The 17,757-nt window shown below is 34.1% G+C and overlaps 1 protein-coding gene across 3 annotated transcripts; it reads right to left on the bottom strand.

Annotated features, from left to right (window-relative positions):
• Positions 1 to 489: 489 nt before the first annotated feature.
• Positions 490 to 16,155, bottom strand: LOC11410414 (alpha-N-acetylglucosaminidase). Of its 3 annotated transcripts, none has more exons than XR_005645389.1 (20): positions 15,850 to 16,071; positions 15,079 to 15,152; positions 14,471 to 14,682; positions 14,266 to 14,387; positions 12,958 to 13,043; positions 11,482 to 11,576; positions 11,211 to 11,292; positions 10,857 to 10,963; positions 9,468 to 9,498; positions 8,943 to 9,060; positions 7,368 to 7,418; positions 6,296 to 6,405; positions 6,094 to 6,196; positions 5,748 to 5,846; positions 5,189 to 5,299; positions 3,815 to 4,059; positions 3,377 to 3,614; positions 2,411 to 2,489; positions 2,035 to 2,325; positions 490 to 752 (listed from the first exon to the last, which is right to left on the bottom strand). XR_005645389.1 is itself a non-coding variant. In XM_003599368.4 (20 exons), exons 1-20 carry the CDS (start codon positions 16,069 to 16,071, stop codon positions 2,090 to 2,092), a joined length of 2,346 nt encoding a protein of 781 aa, XP_003599416.2. In that variant the 5' UTR covers positions 16,072 to 16,155; the 3' UTR covers positions 1,726 to 2,089. The 3 variants fall into 3 exon arrangements, 2 of the variants coding, with proteins under 2 accessions (XP_003599416.2, XP_003599414.2); XM_003599368.4 differs by lacking the exon at positions 490 to 752 and having other exon boundaries at positions 1,726 to 2,325; positions 3,815 to 3,920; positions 3,996 to 4,059; positions 15,850 to 16,155; XM_003599366.4 differs by lacking the exon at positions 490 to 752 and having other exon boundaries at positions 1,726 to 2,325; positions 15,850 to 16,154.
• Positions 16,156 to 17,757: the final 1,602 nt, after the last annotated feature.

Genomic DNA, 17,757 nt, shown 5'->3' on the forward strand with positions numbered 1-17,757 from the left:
TCATTTTTATTACCTTATTAAAAAACTTTTTCTTTTCTATATTATTGGTGATTGATGATATTACTTTTCTAAATGTCAAATGGTAAATATTAGAATTTACAGTTAGTGTAAGAAATTTACAAAATTTATATGTTAATATAACAACTTTTGAAGTTAGCCATGATAATTTTTATGTTATGAAGATTGTGAAGACTATGTTGCGTAATTAAATGGAGGCAATGGGATGTATTACACGACCAAAAAAAAATATGGAGGCGGTGGATGACCGATTATTATCTCATGACTTATATTGAGAGATGTGGTTGATAAACCGCATTTGGGACAAAAAAAAATCGATAAACCACATAATGAAAAATTGTATAATATGTTTTTAATTTTGATTACAATTTTTTTTGAGAAGGATTACAATTTTTAATCAGTTGGTAGAGACAATGCATAATATATGCAAGGTACGAGGTTCGAATTCCGACCACCACAAAAAAAAAAAAATACATTTAGATTCGTCGCTTGAACCCCCTGGTCCAGGATCCTGGCAACGCCACTGCTCAGATATGATTTGAGAATATTACAATGCCTAGTACACTCTAATTTTGCTTGTGCAAATTATGTAGGATATACAATGATGCCGATGATAAGAAAATACAGACTGAATAACTAAGTAAATCCAATACTAGAAGAATCATCACAGTGACATGCCCCACTTTTTTCTTCAATTCATCAAGTGAGCTTATTGTCATCCACTTAGGCCTTTCCTGAAAATGAGACATTACATACATGATGATTACGATAATTCAACAATTGGATTGCTGAAATAAAATGTCTATAAAGAGTTATGAAACGGAGTCACTGATCATAGAGTGAGTGGAGTATCGCGACCATACACCCTACATGATTATAGGGTTTATAGATATTTTTATTAGGAGATGGATTGAATACTTAGAATAAGTCATGTATTTGTACATGTTTGAATAATAAAAAGGAGAAAACTTAAGTACAATTCCTTAGGTGCTTTTGGTATGATTCTTAACTAAAAATATCATGATTTCCTCAAATCCATAATTTTCTCAAAGTTTGTTATATCCAAAAAATATGTATTTTTAGTTAAGAACCGTACCAAAAGCACCTAAGGAATTGTACCTAAGTTTTCTCCTTTTTATTATTCAAACATGTACAAATACATGACTTATTCTAAGTATTCAATCCATCTTTTTACTAGTTATATTTCTAGTTTGGTGCACTTCAAACTACTATTTTAAACAATAAAATTGGGAAATATTAAGTTTGATATTTTGTTTTTCTAAGATTAGATCTTTTCTAAAACAATATATTCAAGGAGTTGGTTGATTATATTATTTAATAAATATAATTTCTAACAATAAAAATAATTTATAATATTTTGTTTGGAAATTAGTTAAGAATGTAGTTGCAATTGGAATCAATGGAAAGAGATTGAGAGATTTCACGCTAATATCCAACATTCCTTATAAAAGTGGAGTGAATGTGATAGAATAGTTAATTTTTATTAGTTGTGTAAAACTTTGTCCTTTATTTTTAATATCAAAAAATCTCAAGGAAGAAAAGATGTTCAGAAATCTGTAATAGGCAAGAAAAATTGAAAAAGAATTCACTGTAGTGGCAAAAGGAAATTCTGACCGTAACGTTAAAATTGTGGTTAATGACGTTTAAAATTTTATTTCCAAACAAAAACATTTAAAATTGTGTTAATTATCAAAATTGTTGTTGAAATATATAGTAAAACTTGTGTCAAATAACAGAAATCTTACAATTGTAACAAAATCCAAGAGCTTATATCTCTTCAGTTCCCTGGTCACCATTTGTACACAAAAGGTTGTACAAGAGATGACATATATACATAATGTCATTATCACAACCACCCATTGGCCGCATAATTGCAAACATTACAGGAACACAATCGGCGCTTAACATTTAAGAGAGCTTATTATTTTTATTTTATTAAACAGAAAAAAGGAAATTATTATTGAATAAAGTGATAATAATGAACCCAACTCTTACCGCTAAGGTAATACCCGATAGCCTTGTTATTACCTGAGCAACAACCTAATGATTTTCATGAAAAATACTTTTTATAGAGAGCTTGCGAGATTGTTAGAGCATCGCCTTTGGCCTTAACAGGATATAGCTCACTACCTTCCTGCCATTTGTTTGACATTGGAATCCATTCTTTTCGCCATTCAGTCAAATTGAATTTCTCATTCTGTTTCAAGCTTTCTGACAAATGACTGAAATAGGTTGAAGCTCGTGGGAGATAGTAATTTTCCAGAATCCCGCTCCAAAATTTGTTAGCTAATCAGAAAACATGTGGAAACAGAAATCGTCAAAACTAAAAATAAGAATGAAATAAGCAAAACATTGTTCATTGGTGTTTTACCGTAATCGTGGAGCTTGCTCTGAGTGGTTTCGTTTGTATCAAACCACATGGTCACTTGCGTCCTCGCATTCCATTCATACTGGGGAGAAAACGTAAACCATGCAATTTGATTACTAGAATGTTGTCTAAACAATAACAAAATGAGAATTACTTTATTCAAGTACAATCAATGAATGAGATTGAAAAAAAAACGTGGAATTTTCTAGTTAATCGCAGCAGTAGGCATCTTTTGTGTGAATGTAATGTAGCCTTGGTTTTGGTATGCCTTGTCATGGCTGATTGTATGCAATAAGAAATATAAAGATTATCTTCAACTTTAATCTAATCAGAAAGTCTCTCTCTTAGCTACACTTGAAATGAGGAAAATTAATAATCTCATCATAACTACACTAGATATATTTTCCATGTTAGTGTAGCAAGTCAGTTCCTCAACTTTCTTTCAATGCCATTGAAATGTTGGCCTTCATAATAAAGCACGCTCAGGCATTAGGTTTTTACGCTTAATGATATAGACTAGTCCATTCGACTTTGTACATTCTCTTCAAATCCAATCTTTTGTGAGCTATCATCAAGACTAAACATTTTACGGTTGATTGCCACTTCATTTGGGAACAAATTCTTACAGTTATCATCAAAACTACTTCAATGTGTTCGAATGATCGCCTGGTAGGCATCTTCATGAAAGCCGCGTGAGGTCCTAACATACACATGTAAATGTATTGGATCTGTATGACATATATGCTCTAGCTTGAGAGGATGTGTAGATTATGTTGATCTGTTTACCTAATTATCCGTAAATATGATTAAGTTTCCATAGATAGAGTAGATTCATAGCTGCTTTGATGTCTATGTTTTGGGGATTTCCTTTTATGTTCATCTCGTAAATGTATATTTGTAGAGTAACATCAAATAATGAAATGAGAAATGCATTAATTTCAAGTATTTGCAAAAACAATTTGTCCTCACCTGCTTCAACTCACTTGGATTTACTGCCAGTTTCTTGGCACTCTGAAGCCAAGTTCCAAGAAGGAAGTTATCATCAGAAGCAAGCAATAAATCAATATCTTTTATCAGTTCAAGGAACATATGGCTGTTCAATTGCAAAGCATCAATATTCTTCTTCTGAAACGAAGTAATTGCCTTGATGTACACTTGGTTTGCAAATTTTGATAATACTTGTCGTGTCAAGTCAACCAGGTCATACCTGTCAAGAAAGATAACAATGCCATTATTATCACATGTAATCACTATGTGCACGCGCACCATTTCTACAGCTTCATGCAAAATTGAAGTTTATACTAAGAACAGCACCATAGTTACAAATATCATCATTCCATCCATCATAACTGATTACCTATTATTGTGAGATGGATGTAGTAGTATATACTAAGTTGAGTAGATTACCTATACGTGAGACTTCCTTTGAGATTCTTTCCACCGGCTAGGAATAGTTGTAATGCCTTGATCACGTCTTCAGGAGGATACCACAAATGAGCCTGTGGCATACCAGCTGGTGTTTGCTGGAATAAGTATCTTCTATTTCCAGGGGGCAAGAAGTAAATTTTCTTTTGATGATTTGACATACCAGATTTAACAGCTGCAGATGGATCCCAATCAGGAAGCATTACAATATAATCATGGTTGTGATCCTGCCACAAAATGGTCCCAATCGGTATCCAAGTCAGATGTCGATGTCAACAAAAGGAAATGCAACATATACGCATGCCAGCAGTGTATACATAAGTAGTTTACAGCACCAAGAAAAAACTAAGAAATCATGCTTAGACAAATGTTACTGGCCTACAGGTTTAAAACATTTCATTGCGGAAAAAGAGTAGTTCACAAACAAGAAGAATTTATAGGATACAAAAGAAAACATTTAAACCTGGTTGATAGACAATAGGCTTAAAATTTCACTGATTCATAACTTTAGTTCTCCTACTTTTAATCTGAAAATATAGTGTTCCTAATTTTAAAATTTCAGAAATTTTGCCTCCATTGAATTTGAGGCTATTTCTTGATGTATCAAATGGAATAATGAGCTAGCAAGTCACACGGTCGTGTGGCAATGTATATATGGATTAAATATTGCACTGCCACCTCACCCAGTAACTTGTTAGCTCTTTATTCAACTTGACCCATCACCAAAAATAAGCCTCAAATACAATGGCGGGAAAAATGTCTGAAATTTTAAAAACATGACCATATTTCCTGATTTAAAACTAGAGGGACTAAAATTGTGAATCAATAAAATAGGGGAAGTAAATATGCATTTAAGCCCGACAGTAAGTGTTACATCAAAAATCAGGTATAGGTATATGAGAAAGGAAACCCGCAACAATATACGATATTATATTGATTGGTGAGTATTAATGTGGTTATAATGCATGATCTTATCTATATTTTTTTTGAAGAAGCTAAATTAGCCCACTCAAATTAGCACCAGAGAGAATCGAACCTGAGACCTCGAGGAGGAGCACACTCCCAGGTCCCAAGCCAATTGCCACTAGGCCAACCCAAGTGGGTTATTTTTTTTTTTATCTTATCTATATTACTGTCAAGTACTAGTGTGGAAATACTCAACTAGTATATGCCCAAGCCCTAGCCCAAGCCCACAAATAAAATATAAAGACTGATCATAATTATAAATAAGGGAAAAACAATGAAATCTGGAAACCATTCCCAGAGTTCATGTAAGATGCTTTCAAATATTTGAAGACACGATTGAAAGATATTGTGAAGTAATCTTATACAGAAATCCGCGTATAATATACATACAGCAATTCCATCAGTAGAGTTGTATATTGTATGATAAAGGATCTCCCATGCAGCGTCAACTTCATGAATTGCTTTGCCATATCGTCTATGGGAATAACTCTTGAGCCATTCCTGCAAGAAAAAATAAATTTATTATTCTTCACATAAGAAAAGACCCTATAAACTGATATGATCCATTGTTGGACACATACTTTTTACAGATCATCCTCGAAATTAAAAAAAGAAAAACAAAATACTGAGACACTCACACAAAAGAGGTGCAGCAGCTAATGTCCACTTACATGTGAAGCATATACTTACAAAACTCATAGTTATTGCAAGATTCTACTAAAATTTCTTTTTTCAGAAGTACTTCACATTTTATTGAAGTTTATACAAACTGACTTGAAGTACCATGAAGCTATACCCCTTTCTAACCCTTATTTCCATTTTTCTTTTCTAACTGACATAGCATATATACAACATGTATTACATAAGCGATTAGAAAGTGAAAAATTTGAGTAAAATACAAATTTGAATGTATGCCCTTGTAGAGAGCAGAATAGCATATGAACTTTACATTGATTTTAACTTTCTCATCACGAAACGCCATTTCAGACATTAGCTCATAAACAATAGGATTGTGCTCTATCCCTTCCATACACATACCAACACCTACCTGCATAATAAGACAAATTTAAAAATCAGAATATAGAAGCTATAAATCAGGAAACGTGACTGCTGAATATTTTTCCAAATGTAATTCTGGAAGGAAAAAAAAAAAAATGCCAACAAAATGAATAGATAATGAATTAACCATATAATTTGCACATTAAAACATATGTCTTAAAAGCATTGCTTAAGTCATTCAAGTTTCTAACTCACAGGAACTTCAAATTATTGTTGCATGTAAACATTAGCCGTACCATTGTTGAGTTTTCACTGACACGGGCATCAACAGGTCCTGAAGCAATTGCATCCAAAACACCATACATTTCAATATTACCACCAAAATTATGTAGCATGCACCTGGAGCAAATCAAGATTGAAAAAGCATGATTACTTTTGTTTGGAATATCAGATATCTTTGGAGAAAGCAGTAACATGAGCTATCAAAGAGCTAATTACCAAATATAAGGAGTACCATAAAACTGAAAGGAAGTTTTCCATATTGGTTTTACATCAGCAAATAGATCAAGAACGATCATCTTCCCAGATGGAACAGACTGTAAAAGTGCCTGCAAATAGTATCACATAGTAAAAAAAAGCTTTACTTTTATATATATTTCTTACTGTCACTGAGACCACATTTATTAGAAATAATGCAAATAGAATAACTATGAAACTGATTCAATGCAATTACAGTAATTAGGATAACCGGAAATCCTTCTGTTTATCACTCTATTTATAATATTTTCTAGAATGTGACTGGTTGTGTGTACTGGTCAATGGTCAAATCATTTTTTGATGTGGACTTTCCTTCTGCTTTGGTCTCTCAGAATGGCAACTGCAAGCCAGTGAATTTGTATCCTAAGCGCAGTCATTGCCACAAAATCAAACAGACTATTGACAGGTGCCATGCCATGCATGATTGACCTCCTCAGTCAGCCAGTACTGCATAGACTGCACTGCCAGGTCCCTTTAAGTCCACTAAGACTACATCTGATCCTAAGGGACAACCGACAATCATTACAACTTCCTATATTGGTACAAGAAGCATCATCATGTCTCCAGTTCCACTACCTCTGTTGTACACACGGGTCATTTATATGATGGCATTTCCAACTCCAAGTCTCTTGGTCTGATACAAAACTGGTATCTTATTCTTATAAGAGAAAAAATATGGAAACATTCCCCAGAATATAGAAAACAGAGGCATGTAAACTAATAAGATTGACTCCAACCGTACGAGTTAACTGGCAATTTTGATACCTTGGATCAAACTATCAAAAAATATGTGCAATTAAATGGCTTATATGTAGGCGTAGTTCATGACATAATATCATGGTATCGTTTGATCCAAGTAGCTGACCCAACCTAGTGGGAAAATGTTTTGTTATTGTGGCATGTGTGTGAATTTCGAAAAACTGGAAAGAATCTGTTTATGGTATTATGATCTAACTAATTAGTGGATCCTGAAACCAAGAAAAAACACATGAATATTGAAGACAAGATATATTGTAATGTGAATGTCATTTACTTTCATTTGAGGTGGCTTCCAAAATGACGAATCAGAGTAGAAGAGCCAGCCCTGCAAATTCATTTATATTTGTCAGCTAAACTTCATTATACAAATGGACCAAAACATTCATGAATAGAAATGGGATATTGTAAACTATAAAGTGTAAAGACAAACATCTGACTTTGTTGAAAATTAAGTGTATTATAACGTGATTTGATTAGTGTAGAGAGGTGTACTCTTTATGTCACCTGCACTTCATTGTACTACTCTGTAATACAATTAAAGTCTACTGAATACAAACACAGAAACCTGTACCTACTTTGTGTATAGAGTTCCAAAATTTCTTTCTATTCTACAAAATTGAAATATCTTTTTTTTTTTAATGGCAAATGATAGTATGTTAATTGTTATATTAGTTTTATACTTGCCAGGACTTGAACCCTGGACTTCTGACTCATTAACTACTTTAATCCCTTAGCTTAAACACTTTGAAATATCAATCTACATTGAGCTGAGGAAAATATAAATAAATGATACTATCACTTCAAATTACAAATTTACAATATATTTACTTAAAATTTTGACACATCAAACTACATTAATAAGAAGATATTGAGAACTAGTACAAATTACAGTTGTGCTTAAGAAGGACATTGTCGATGAATAAGGCATGCTGGTCTATTGTTATGCAACCCTACTGTTAAGAATCAAGCCAGGATCACTAGTATTGATTAGCCTTTTTAGTAGTAATCTTATAATTAACAGTATTCATTATGTATTCATTAGGTTACTAATTGTAGTCAGCTCTTATGAATATATATATATAATATCAGTTTGGTCACATTAGACAAAAACATTCACACAGAAATCTACATTCTTTACACACCAAAGAAGTGAGCTGTTAGTCAATTAATTTGGATAGTTAGAAAGGGCATTCTGATTTATTGTTCCTATCCCTCTATTACGTGAAATACTAACCTTATAACTTCACCAAAAATTAATAATTTCATTCATGTGTCTTTACCAGATATTTACAACTTATGAAATGGTTAGTACATAAAATTCAAGAGAGAGGTTTTTCGAAAATTAGGATGCTTATAGAATATGGCCCTGTTTGGATTAGCTTATTTTAGAGCTTATGCAAAACAACTTATGCAAATAAATATGCCTTTATGTATTATTTATAAGCTTGTTAATGTAGTTTATGAAAAAACAGTTTATGAAGGTATAATTTTCTTTTTTTTTTTTGATGAAAGGGAGGGCCGAAGCCCGGAAAAGTAACCCCCGCTTGATCAGCAGCTAACAAATGGTTAATTTGAGTCAGACACGACTCATAAAACATCATCTCATTCCCCATGATACATCCAATATTAGCTAACGCATCAGCGCACCTATTTGCTTCACGATACGAGTTTTTAACCTATGAAGGTATAATTTTCGTTAGTGAGAACTTATGAATTAAGATAAAAACTTATTTATTTGCATAAGCTCAAAATAAGCCCAATCCAAACGGGGCCTAAGTAATTATAGGATAAATGATGCGTAGGGAATTAACAGAGTAAATGTAAAGATCCAGAGTCAATTGAAGCATACTTGCATTAACCAGACAGCATCTTTGTCACCCTTGGAAATGCCTTGATATACTGCTGCTCCAAGAGTTGATATATAGGCCGGATCACTGGTAGGCGGGGAGTTTTCGTTAAATGTGTCACTACAGTCAACAATATAATATGTATGTTAGCAACCAAGAGTAATACAAAATAGAAACTCCCTTTAATCCAGTTAAAAATAGTGTACGTGTATGGTTGAGGCCAATAAAGTTAATAAACAAGTGAACATGCCGAGTTTAAATTATAAACAAGTACATCATACTCCCTCTGAAATGAAATATAAGCAAAAAGGATAGTTCAAAAGTTGATGTATATGGACTAAATTCTTAACCACATACATTGACTTTTCAACTACCACTTTTGCTTATATCTCATTCCAGGGGGAGTATAAGATAAAATGGCAATCAAAAGAAAAGTGACAAATTGATATAGAAGAAAAGAAAATCAACTTGGAAGTAAATTGTCCAAGAAAATAATAATATTAGGTATTGAGGACAAGTGAATCTACCAGTTGTATATGTCTGTTACATCCCCATATTCTGTAAAATTTAAGAAAATGTGTCAAAATTAAGATGGATAATAATGAGAAGGAAATATAGGAAACAAAAATAAAATGTTAGGGCCATCATCACTCAAAGACTAGGAAGTGTTGACCTATTAGGAAATAGGAATGCATAATGGTTGAGTTTTCAGAGATTTGAGAAAAACAATTGAAAATATGTACTGCATTACAAACAAACAAAAAATCAACTTAAGGCGAGAATTCGCCTTTTCACATGTTTGGTTTCCCCTTCGAAAACAGTTGTCCCTTTAACCTTGCTACCTCTATTGAAATCCCAAAACCAAAACACTCTTGGTAGATTCTATACTAATTGTTAAGATTCTGACGTTGAGTTTATAGGCGAGTCAGTTTTATAGGGTTGAGTTAGGCAAAACCCAAATTCTAAGATGGTATAAGAGACTATCCAATACCTGTTTGGCCACCTTCTTTTAGGCCACGCTCGAGATATCCAGTCCTGGGTGTAGGAGGGTGTGTTGCGAGTCACCTTGGATGAGATATCGCCTCAAAATTAGTTATATATGCGAGGCATCTCTCACCTTAAGAGCCAGTGTTGTAGGGTTGAGTTGTGCTTAAATTGTAAGAGAAATCAACGCCCCCCTCCCCCTCCCCCTGTTACGAATATCGAGGCCTAACTCATCCCCACAAAACCAGCTTGTACGGTGAGGAGTGCCTCCTCGTTATAAACTCTTCTCAAGAAACCTATCTATCCGATGTGGGACTAAATCCCACCCGAGTGTTGGCTGCTAACACACCCCCTCACGCTTCAGCCCGGCACAATGGGCCTGAAGCGTGGAGATGCAAGCCCAACGATGGACCCAATAGGCTCTGATACCATGTTACGAATATCGAGGCCTAACTCATCCCCACAAAACCGGCTTGTACGGTGAGGAGTGCCTCCTCTTTATAAACTCTTCTCAAGAAACCTATCTATCCGATGTGGGACTAAATCCCACCCGAGTGTTGGCTGCTAACACCCCCCCCCCAACCCAACCCGCACGCACGCCGAAGCCTCCACATGTACAGTTCTTCCACCCCCAAACTTAGTTACCGAGTCGATTACACTGGAAGCATTGGCCATCGTCCAACCTAACTGCCCTATCCATAATAATCAAACTTCCAAGATCCTCTGATTCTTGGTGAATAGTCTCTGTTGCTGCAATTTGTTACAGAATAATGGACTAGGCAAGTCCACCTGAGCTACCTCTTGTCGTTTTTATTAATAACCCTTCCTTCCCTACCTCTTGTTGATTCATTGGTAACACAAACTAGAGCCCCAACAATCAAAGAAAAAGATGTCCATAAGAAGGAAAGGAAAAAGAGTGAAACTAGGAACACCTTTAATTTGTTTCCGGATAAAAGCTTCCCCAATTTCAACAAAGAGAGGATCGGAGGGATCAAGAAGGTATGTGCAGCACCAGCGAGGATCAGCATCAACAGTGTTCCTGGCAGCAATAATAACAAAACAACTTCATTGATAAATACATGGAACGATAAACCTTTACAACTGAAAAGAAAAGCATAAGCATGAATGTGAGTAACAATTCCAAAACATAACAACTTCTTAAAAAAGCATTATGCACTTGTTTCGATGTTAGGTATACAAAGTTAAGCAATGGATACTAAAAAGACCAACACCGAAACATGAATTACCTAAGAAATGAACAATCTTACAAAAGACAAGTGAAATACCAGTCACCAAGTCTAGTTATTTTCGCCGAAGGAAATATCTTCGTCAAAGCAGCCGGAACATTTCCAGAGAAGGATGGTAACACTAGAATTAAAAAGTTTAATGTTAAATCAGAGCATCAAATTCAGAAAAATGTATGAAAGAATTTGACACTTTAAAACCATGTTCCCCTCTGTAAATCTGGATGCTTTATTGAAATTCACATCACATATAAATATGTGTATTGGTGGAAAATCATGAAACCAAATTGCATGGTTTGTGGCGTGTGTATACCTGGAGTCATCCCTAGCTCTAGCATTCGAGAGATTATCTGTTTCTGTAAGACCAATTGTTGATCTAACCAGTTTTGAGATAAAGGTCCACCCCACCTGTGCAAAGAAAGATCTCATTAGAAACCAAAGCACCTGAAAAGATAACAGCTACCATTTGTTCAAAACAACCAGAAAATGCAAAATAAAAAAAACGGGATAGTATCCATGACACCTATAATATACAAAGATGGATAGAGAATGAAAAGTCTTTTTACGTGGTTAATTCTGATCCCAATCTCTGAAGTTTAGATATCAGATTGTACAGTACTAGTAACTATTTGTAGTTGTTGCATTCAATTTTGTTTCATTATCCTTTTTAATAGAGATCGATTGGGATTTGGGAGGTTAATTGCTAAAATTTAGGCGAAACAGTATCAGACTTGTTGTAGTGTGTCCATTATTTACTATCCTATGTATTCATGAGATAATCTGACCTTAAATTCCAATCACTTACCCACTTTGAACTGTAATTTGCAGTCCAGATCCTGAAACTTCTTTTCAAACAATTCTGAATTTCAGATCAGAAATCGGGGAGCACGATTGGCAATGCCAAGAAAAGTGCAGGATTCTATATCCTTTACAGTTCACACAATAATAGTTACAAACTCAGATTTTATGAAATCTACCTAGCAAAACTGGGTCAATATTTACAGACTCTTTTCTTCATACACTCAAGTAGACTCATATTAACTTTAGACCAAGATAAACTCACGAGTTAACTCGTGAGCTAGAGAGTGTGATGTCAACGAAAGGAAAAGGTCAAAAACACAGCCTATGAGTGCATTTCTGTTGGAACACACCTTTTTGAACTATGTTTTAAATACTGTTCCAACAAATTCTTATGTTCCCTTCAGCCATTTCGATCAATGCTTCACTCTAGCTCTTGAATCTTTAAGTGAAACCCTCTGTCTGTCTTCAAAACATCACCTAGGGTTAAGACCTTCAACCTGTTTATAGCTGAAGCTTCATCTAAGCTCAGATCTCCGGTTGAAGCCTCAGCCCTCTACGAAACTTCATCTAGAGTTACCTTTAAACATAATTCTCTCTCCTTACAGCGTAGACCTTCAAATCTAATCAACAAAACTCTGGAAAAGACAAATGAATGTGTTACACAACCTCTTATTTTAACCGTCACTAAGAATCATCCTTTTACATAATATCCATTTTAGCTAAAACTTTGTGCCGGTCAGCACAATTTAAGTCACTTCAAACAATAGCAACTTTTTTTGTTCTTCTTCTTTCATCTATGAGCATTACAATTCTCAAATAATGTTGTTATAGCGTAAAATGTTCAACATGGACCACCCGCATTATTATAATATGAAATATGAATGAATAATGAACACAAAACCCAAGATTCCTTGATTTTCAAGCCCATTTCATTAGCTTTCTATACAGGATGAACATCAACAAGATTTAAATTTCTACTTTTACCTACCCATGTAAATTTCCCATCCGCGCCCAAGCAAGGAAAGCTGGTCCACCAAAGAAACTATTCAAATCTTCTGAACTAATATTAAAATCCTACAGTAAGAACATACTGGTCAAATCACTACTGAAAGAGAAAAAAAATATTAAATGGATATTTTTATGAGAATAAATTACACTGATAAAAACGAAGCAATGCATCTAATTTAGTATCTGTTCAGATACATATTAAAAATAATAAATAATATTAAATAGAAATTTTTATGAGAATAAATTACACTGATAAAAACGAAGCAATGCATCTAATTTAGTAGCTGTTCAGATACATAATAAAAAATATACATTGTGTATTCAAAGCCAGTGGAAGAATCACATGATGTATCTTGATGTGGAAATATGCTAAAAGATGTACTGAAGAAATATGTGCTCTCTATTTGACGTGTCAAAACTGATCAGAAGTTAGTGTCACAAATTTTGGAGCCTAACTCATCCTTACAAAACCGGCTTGTAAGGTGAGGAGTGCCTCCTCTTTATAAACCCTTCTCAAGAATCCTATCTATCCGATCTGGGACTAAATCCACCAAGTGTTGGCTGCTAACACACCCCCTCACACTTCAGCCTGGCACAATGGGCCAGAAGCGTGGACGATGCAGGAAGCCCAAACCGGATTGTAAGGGGAGGAGTGCCGGCTTTTAAGGTGAGGAGTGCCTCCTCTTTAACTCTTCTCATGAATCCTATTTATCCGATGTGGGACTAAATCCACTGAGTGTTGGCTGCTAACAGTTAGAAAGACAGGCCAGGAAAGAAAAATAAAAGTAAAAAAATAGTGGCAAAATTTGCATCTGAAGAAGTGAATAACAAAGGATAAATAAAACATCAAATTTCTAACATCTGGAATAAGTAGTTCATTGAACGGTGGGTTGCCGATGTTGTAGGTGTTTGTTTTCTTCTAGGAATTGGAGCAGGGATAGCAGCGCTGCTGCTGCTGCTGTTGCTGTGTGGAGGCAGCTGCTGCACCTCATCAGGGCCAGGGGTGTTTTTTCCTTATTTTTGGGTGGTTTTTAAGGGGTTTTTGTTTGAGCCGGCTTTCTTGTGGCAACCGATTTCCCCTTGTATGTATTTTTTTTTTCCCACCCGAGCTTATTAGTGCTCCTTGCACGGGCTTGTTGGTTAATAATATTTTGCCATTTCAAAAAAAAAGTAGTTCGTTGAAAAAAAACAGCATTAGACCAAAAATATTCACATTTATAGATTCTATGAACCAATCTTTCACACAGTGATTGTCCTCACACAAAATAATCAAATTTCTAGCACTTACCTTGAAAACCTTTTGCCAGATGGCTTCCTGGCCAGTGAATGCCAAGGGCAGGTTCACCCCCTGAAGTGCCATCCAGTCTACCTCTTTTTCCCACCTTTCCCAATCCCACCAAACAAATGAATCTGCAAAGAACCAAGAAGAATAAAATATTATATAAGTTCTCACAGATGAAGCAATAGGTTGGAAAGCTGATTTTAATACTCACAACTAGAAGTCACGACATTTTGGTAATAGTTCCATGGAACAGGACGTTTAATCTTCACGCCCCCATCTTTTAAAAGGGGCAGAGACCCTGGCTTGGGGATTGAAGTTGTCTGAATGCCACCTGTTTTATCCCATGAAACGTGAGCGCCGCACCAATACTTAAGATACCAATGGAGGCCAGATGCAATCTCAACACCTGTGGTTCCTCTAATGCTGAGAAACATATAACAATACACTGTAACTTGATAATAAAGAACGAAATATAATTGATTAAGCGGTCATATCTACAAACAAATAACTTGATGATGAAAACAAACCACCGCATCAAGAACCTTGAATAATTATACTGCAATTCCATGCTAGAATTTTCATATCACGTGATAAATATAACATCAAAGCACATGACCAATTTTAGATTTTCAAACAGTATTGCCATCATGAAGTTCCTTAGTATTTTCAACATTATAATCAAGATTAATTACATGAAAAGCGAGAAAAGAATCAAAATAAATTCAAGAATCTCGTAATATTAAAGAAAAGCAAGAAGCAAAAAGGAATAAAGAATATGACTCAGAATCACGTCTGCAGTATAAATTTCAGTTGACATACATAATCTCAGGCCCTTTCTGGCTTGACTTATTGTAATTGTTGATTATAAAACAACTGTCTCCCCCACATGCATCCTGAAAATATGAAAATCATACTTTTACATTCTATCATAAAAAATAAGAACACATGCAAACACTAACTTCTTTGGTATCATAACATAATAACAATACAGTTAGATGAAGCAGAATAACGGATCAAAGTTTTTCAATTTTATAGAACCAAAAATATACTTAACTCTAAAATTAGAAATAACATAACACTAACTACATTGACAAGCTAACATGACAGCATAGTCATTACTGCTTCTACCAAAAAGTAACATGCAAAGTGACTATCACAAGATCAACACATTGATAAAATATACATGAGTGCTTACCTATGAAGCACGGATATAGACACGGACACTGGACACGACACAGGCATTGACACGCCAACACTGCTAATAATATGAGAAAATCATATAACTAAGTGTAATTATATGTGTTGGTGTCGTGTTAGTGTCGAGCATGTGTCCGACACTGGGACACGTTTAATCCAAGGAGTGTATGTGCTTCATAGTTACTTACAAACTGGGGACTGGACTGAACAACTTTGGTCAAGTCAACAACTAATTCAAAAGTAACAGAAAAAAAAAAATTGTTTTTCCCTTCTTACTTTGTATTAGAGCACTAAAAAGGTATAATTCTACATAATTAAAAACCAAAAATTAAATGAAAACTAAGAAAAGGGTAACAAAAAGAATGAAGTAAAAAAAGGGAAAAGTGAAAGAACCTTAGAAACTATGATAAACTCAAAGCTGGAGAAATGGGTCGGAAGAAGTCTTTTGAGAACACCTTTGGCTGCTGATTCTTGCACAGATGGAAGTGCCCTTTTGGAATCCAACCGGTGAAGCAGAGATTGTATGGCTTCATGATGATTACACAGTGCCAATGGAAATGAAAACGTTAAAATCAAAATGAGAAGTTGAAAGAGTAGAAGCTTCAACTTCAACATTTTTGTTGTTCTTGTTCCAAGAAATGAAGAAGTGATTGAAACAATGTGGAAAACAAAAGACAAAAAAGACAGTATCAATGTTTATCTAGTTCCAAACTACCTTTTCAATAAGATAATTCCAAAATATAAATCATTTTACAAGGAAACAAAAAATATTATAGCAAATAATAAACTTACTGTTTCTCTGATTTAAAAATATTGATTAAATTTTTTACACATATTAAAAAAATATAATGACGATGTCAAAAGACATAACAATTTCATTAAACTAACGTTATTTATTATTAGTGTAATGTATGCGAGTAGTGTAAACTCCATCAATCAGAAGGTACAATTGAAAGTAAGATGCTAGTTGTACTCCCTTCTTTTTTATAAGATTACGTAAAAAAAATCCCTAAATATAAGACTATTTATAAATTTTTAGATGCATTTATTACTCTTTTTTCAAATACAACCCTCGTTAATATTATCAACATACCTTGAAATATGAAATGTTAACGTAAAATATCTCAATAGACAAAGGATAATTTGATAATAGTAACATATATTTATGACAAATTTATTACATCAAACTTTTTTCTTAGTACCCCTGATTTTTGTAAATTATTCCTATAAACGGGACGGAGGGAGTACATTGAAAAGTGTAGGTGATATTCAATTTGAAATAAATTTTTACTATTAAAAGGACACCCATTTTAAAGCAAAGCTCACAAGGACAACAAAAGGAGTATCTTTTTTTTTATGGTGGCCGGGATTTGAACCTCTGACCTTACATATATAATGCATTGTCCTTACCGGTTGAGCTAAGTTCACGAAGACAGCAGAAGGAGTATCTAGTATAAGTACATCATTAATGTTAATTTTTAATTCTATTTTTAAATATTTATTTCAATCCTCAAATTTATATATCTCATACTATTAATGAAAAGTGATTTTGTAAAATAATTTATAATTTTTCTTCTACATATAAATTGATTACTTTTTATAATTTGTAGTAAATGATCGAATCGGCTTATGATTTAGAATGGGGGAGAATGATAAGGTTAAATATGTATTTAATTTCCCTAAATATTTTAACATTCGGCATTAATTCCCATAAAAAAATTCTTCGAAGTTTGGTCTTACTCTTATTTGTTACCAATTTTAGTCTTATTTACAAAAGTTCATGTTTCAATTTAAGGTTATTTTTAGGCTAAAGTGCACATCCCCCCCCCCCCCAACTTTCAAAAAATTACGATTTTGGTCCCCACAAAAACTACAATTTTGGCCCCCTAGGAATTAGTCTATTTGTATATTTGGTCCTTTTTCCCAATTTTGACTGGTCAATGCCTACGTGGCATTCCACGTGTGTAATTATTGAATTAAAAAAATCATATAATCCTTTGTTAAATGAAAAACTAAATTAAAAAATAAAAAAAATAAAATTAAAACGATGCTATTTCTTAGAAGAGTGTTGATACATGTATACCCTCATGTGGCAATACACCTCTTACATCCACACAAAATCCTGACATGTGGCAAGGAAAAGGGAGAGGAGATGAAAGAGAAAGTATGGTTGTGAGATAAATTTACCAAAATATCCTTAATGCATGGGGTGTACAATAGGGTGTATGATTAAAAGGTGTTCATGTAACATTTTCCTTCTTAGAACACCTAGAGATTGATGGTCCAAGTAATTTGAAGAAG

The sequence above is a fragment of the Medicago truncatula genome, chromosome 3 (genome assembly GCF_003473485.1).
Source record: "Medicago truncatula cultivar Jemalong A17 chromosome 3, MtrunA17r5.0-ANR, whole genome shotgun sequence".
Taxonomy (NCBI): Eukaryota; Viridiplantae; Streptophyta; class Magnoliopsida; order Fabales; family Fabaceae; genus Medicago; species Medicago truncatula.